The following is a 5225-nucleotide window of genomic DNA, read 5'->3' as shown; positions in this document are numbered from 1 at the left end:
AACATACCTGACAATAAAGCTCTTTCTGATTCTGCATGGCCAATACCTTTACACAGAATGTGCGCGTTCAAATCTACATTGATTTCAATTGCCCTTATTTTGAGAGCGGCTACCAGTGGGCAGCCATTTATGCTGCGGCACCCGGGGTTCGGTTCGCTGCCATGCTCAAGGGTACCTCAGTCATGGTATTGCCAGCCCCGAGACTCGAACCCACAACCTTAGGGTTAGGAGTCAAACTCTCTAACCGTTAGGCCACGACTTCCCCTTGTGATACAATCATGCATTTCATCATTGAGGATTTATTTGAAAACTGTATAACAAAACAAACCCCTTTAAATAAAAAAAAAAAATTCCAAACATCATAAAAAACAAATAACATCAACAACAAAAAAATAAAAAACTTCTTCCAGTAACAAAAAAAAAAACCAAAACCCAATTAATGTGACTTGTAGGCTAATCAAAATAACCTCCCCTCCCTTTTGCAGCAAAACTTATTCTCTTTTTTCATGATGACATGTTTACTGGCACGAGCTTGGGGCAATGACCTGTTAATCACAAGAGATTTACTAATAGCAAACCTCACCCATCCAGCCATCCAATCAGTTCCCCTAAGACAAAATCAAGTCCCGCCCTAAATTTCTTGATTGAGAACCCATTTCAGATATATGTCACAATAGGGAAGACAAGACAATTGCATCTTCTGTTTCATGCCGACTTTAAAGTTTCCAATTTGAAAATCAGCGTATTGAAAACATTTAACCTAACAACACTGCAACAAAATCACAATATCAGTTCCCATTTACAGATAATATTAAATTTGTATATAGGTCTTCTTTTAAGTTCTTTCTCTTTAGATCTTTTTGTCTCTTTCTTATATGGGCATAACTGTTAACCACAGTTCAATTTTCCAAGTCATGGCAATGGGTAAAATCTATTAATCAACAAACATACCTCAGAAAATGCAATAGTTCTTTTCTTTTTGAGATTGATTATGTGAGTGAGATCTCCACCCTCACAGAGCTCCATTACGAGATGCAGACAGCCACGATCTGAAAGCAGATTAATGCATTACAGTGTACTTTAAAATAATTTATTAAAGTTTGAATGTGAATATTGCAGATTAAGTAATATAAATTTCTGTTAACCTTTGATGATTTTCTTATGTTCGACTATGTGCGGATGATTGAGCTTTTGGAGAAAGTTTGAGGCATCATCCTGAAAACAGACAGACATACATATCAGAATTTATCTTTCCATGTAAATATCATTATACACAAAGTGTTCGCCTTACCTGGTTAGCGTTGAGGCTTTTAATGACAAACTGATCACCACTCTCATTCTTCACCAGTGTTTTATTCTCTTGTTCACTCACTAATGTGTAGCCATTGTCTCGTAGAACTGACTGATTGCTCCCCATCTCTGACGATTTCTGACTGAGAAAAGTGTCAGTAAGATCCATTAACATTATTTTATTTATTTATTTATTTATTTTTTCAATTAATGAGTTTATAAAGGTTTCCTTATGCTTTCTTAAATAGATCATTAGAGGCTATAATTAGTAAATAGTTGATTTCCCAGACAAATGTTATATATTTTTAGTTTTAACTCGGATAATCAAATCAGATTTTGGTGCTCAAGAGTAGTAATCAATAATACAATAATGTTGGTACCTGAAATAAAAATGGCAAGTCATTCATCTATTTTTATAATAACTTCTGTCTGATCTTTCTTTGATTCAGAATAGTGTTTTTTTTTTTTTTTTTTTATTCTTACAATTTAGTATGTTAGTGTAAATAACTGAGAGTGATTTGTTCTTCAGATGTTCCTGTGTTTAGGAATGATGAAAAGTTTTATTATTAGTCCCTTCTTCGTTTGAGGTTTGAGATGAGATCTCTATATGTTGCACTGAACAGAACCCGCCATCAAATGTAATTCAGTTATTAGTTATTTCTAATTCTGTTAAACAGTTATTTATATGGCTAATGCAAGGAAAATGAGAAAGTAGCATATAAGATCATTACAATACATTGAACAGGGAAGTTCTGGTAATCTGCATCTCATTTATTTCACTTTGTACAATAACCAACAAAATAGTGATTATTCTTGGATTGTTGAGAGTTCTCTATAATGCATCATAAATTACATAAGTAAATAGTTTTAATGAATTCTTAAACTGAAACGTCACAAGCATTTAAATTCAAAGGATGACCACTTATTTACTGTATATTGCATCCTGCTTAAAGAGTAAGTAAAGTATATGCACTTTAACTCTACAGCACAACATATAATCCATGCCACCCAGACTCATTTTAAATATGTGAAATACGCTGCTCCGGCTACATTTTACTGCAATTTAATGAAAGAAGCACTATATAAGTGATATCATTTTGTCTCTGATGTAGATGCAGATTTATCAAACAGCCCAGTAATCTGAAGTAAGCATACCTGTGAGTGCATTTGTGCATTATGTTTAGCATGTTTTGCAGCAATGTGAAAGTTTAAAGTCCAGTGACTGTGTTAAATCAGAGTGATTCAGTAGTAGTTCAGAGTGATCACATCATATTTCATATTTTCATATTTAGCTTGTACTAAACACACGAGAAGGATAAAAGAAATGTATAATCCCTGTGCTACTAATTCCAGGATTAAGAATTAGCATTTTAACTAGTGAAAATGGAATTGCTGATATTAATAGTTGAAGCCTAATTCCTGATGTAAAAAAAAGCCATTGTTACTAGTAAAAATCCAATTTCTGATATCAAGAATTAGCATTTTAGCTAGTGAAAACAGAATTGTTGATATCAAAAATGCTTATCATGTGAAGGAATAAAAGTCAAAAATAGTTTGCCATAGCGACAATCGAAATATCAAAATGAACATTTTTACCAGTAGCAATTCAATTGTTGATTTTAAGAATATGCATTTGCACTAGTAACCACGTGATTAATGATATCAAAAAATATCAAAGTATTTGTATTTCTGAAATGTGAAATTGGAGTAAGAAATATTGATTGGTTGATATCAAGAATTGAATTTGAATGGCAGCCTATGGTGACATTTAACTAGTGAAAATACAATTACAGATATCAAGAATTATAGTTTTTACTAGTTGAAATGTAATTCATGATATCAAGAATTAGCATTTTAACTAGTGAAAATTGAATTGCTGATATCAAGAATTAATATCCTGTGAAGGAATAAAAGTCAAAACGGCTTGCCATACCTACCCTCTGTCACAGGATGTGATTGTAGTAGAACGCACGATGATGGAGTAAACGTAAATGGTCTTTAATTCTAACTTCAAAACAAAGGACAGGGGAATAACCTGGGGGGTATTCCAAAAAGCAGGTTATGTGACCCGGGTATGTTTGAGGATAAGCGAGTGGATAACCTCAGCTTTCGGTTCCAAAATCGGAGGTTACTTTCAGAGTATGCTAGTAACCATAGTAACTTGCTCTCCGGAGCAGGTTATGTTCCAGGGTTAGTTCACTTTAGCGTACGTGTGATCTGCTGAAGCTTTCAGTGGGTATGACAGATAGCTCACAACATTATATAATATTACAATATGCAATATAGCCTATTATATATATAAGTTTGGGGTTAATCAACTGAAAGTTCAGGGTTTAGCTTACAGTAAGTTAACCATGCTTTCTGGAATACACCCCAGGAGAACTCATTAACATCAACACACGTATTCCATTAAATAAACATCAATTCAGGACAAAGAGTAGACAGAAACGGAAGGCTTATAAGGACAGGCAAACAAGATAATTAGCAAGGTGACAAAAGCTACACAGATGAACAGAATAAACTAATCAGGGAAACTAGGTCAAAGAACAAATTACAGGACATCAGGAAACAAACGTGACATATTATCCCCCTCCCAGAAGGTGCCTCCCGCACTATAACATTTCCACTGGAGGGGAAAGGAGGGGGCTGGAAGCCCTGGAGGCTGGAACAGGGCAGACACAATGAAGGCCTCCAGGGCGGATCATGGAGTTCTGGAGGCCATGGAGGTCCCGGCCATTCGGGGGGCCATGGAGATGCTGACCCTTCGGGGGTCCATGGAGGAGCCTTTTTGGCTTTGTCCAGGATCCCGACTCAGCCAATATGGCATTGGACACACAAACCTGATACCAAAAAATTTGGGTCACTCTACAAATTGTGAGTAAAAAAGGAATGGAATAATTTACAAATCTCATAAAATTATATTTTATTCACAATATAATATAGATAACATATCAAATGTTGAAAGTGAGACATTTTGAAATGTCATGCCAAATATTGGCTCATTTTTGGATTTCATGAGAGCTACACATTCCAAAAAAGTTGGGACAGGTAGCAATGAGAGGTCAGAAAAGTTAAATGTACATATAAGGAACAGCTGTAGGACCCATTTGCAACTTATTAGGTCAATTGGCAACATGATTGGGTACAAAAGGGCCTCTCAGAGTGGCAGTGTCTCTCAGAAGTCAAGATGGGCAGAGGATCACCAATTCCCCCAATGCTGTGGCGAAAAATAGTAGAGCAATATCAGAAAGGAGTTTCTCAGAGAGTTTGAAGTTATCATCATCTACAGTGCATAATATCGTCCAAAGATTCAGAGAATCTGGAACAATCTCTGTGCGTAAGGGTCAAGGCCAGAAAACCATACTGGATGCCCATGATATTCGGGCCCTTATACAGCACTGCATCATATACAGGAATGCTACTGTAATGGAAATCACAACATGGGCTCAGGAATACTTCCAGAAAACATTGTCGGTGAACACAATCCACTGTGCCATTCGCCTTTGCCGGCTAAAACTCTATAGGTCAAAAAAGAAGCCATATCTAAACATGATCCAGAAGCGCAGGCATTTTCTCTGCCATGTCATCCGGACTAAAGAGGACATGGACAACCCAAGTTGTTATCAGCGCTCAGTTCAGAAGCCTGCATCTCTGATGGTATGGGGTTGCATGAGTGCGTGTGGCATGGGCAGCTTACACATCTAGAAAGGTACCATCAATGCTGAATGGTATATGCAAGTTCTAGAACAACATATGCTCCCATCCAGATGTCGTCTCTTTCAGGGAAGACCTTGCATTTTACAACATGACAATGCCAGACCACATACTGCATCAATTAGAACATCATGGCTGCACAGAAGAAGGATCCAGTTACTGAAATGGCCAGCCTGCAGTCCAGATCTTTCACCCATAGAAAACATTTGACGCATCATAAA

At 36.5% G+C, this 5225-nt stretch overlaps 1 protein-coding gene across 1 annotated transcript in view; it reads right to left on the bottom strand.

Annotated features, from left to right (window-relative positions):
- Positions 1-5225, bottom strand: part of LOC109085199 (serine/threonine-protein kinase Nek1-like) — a 68860-nt gene that overhangs the window by 47434 nt on the left and 16201 nt on the right. Inside the window, exons 2-4 of the mRNA XM_042759275.1 lie at positions 1292-1433; positions 1146-1215; positions 952-1049 (exon numbers count right to left, since the gene is read on the bottom strand). Of these exons, the coding sequence (XP_042615209.1) occupies positions 952-1049; positions 1146-1215; positions 1292-1417 (294 nt within the window). The 5' untranslated portion in view covers positions 1418-1433. The remainder of the gene's footprint in view (positions 1-951; positions 1050-1145; positions 1216-1291; positions 1434-5225) is intronic.

Source organism: Cyprinus carpio, chromosome A7 (genome assembly GCF_018340385.1).
Source record: "Cyprinus carpio isolate SPL01 chromosome A7, ASM1834038v1, whole genome shotgun sequence".
In the NCBI taxonomy this organism is placed as follows: domain Eukaryota; kingdom Metazoa; phylum Chordata; class Actinopteri; order Cypriniformes; family Cyprinidae; genus Cyprinus; species Cyprinus carpio.
The sequence above is the reverse complement of the archived record's forward strand: the minus strand, read 5'-3'. Positions and strand labels throughout refer to the sequence as shown.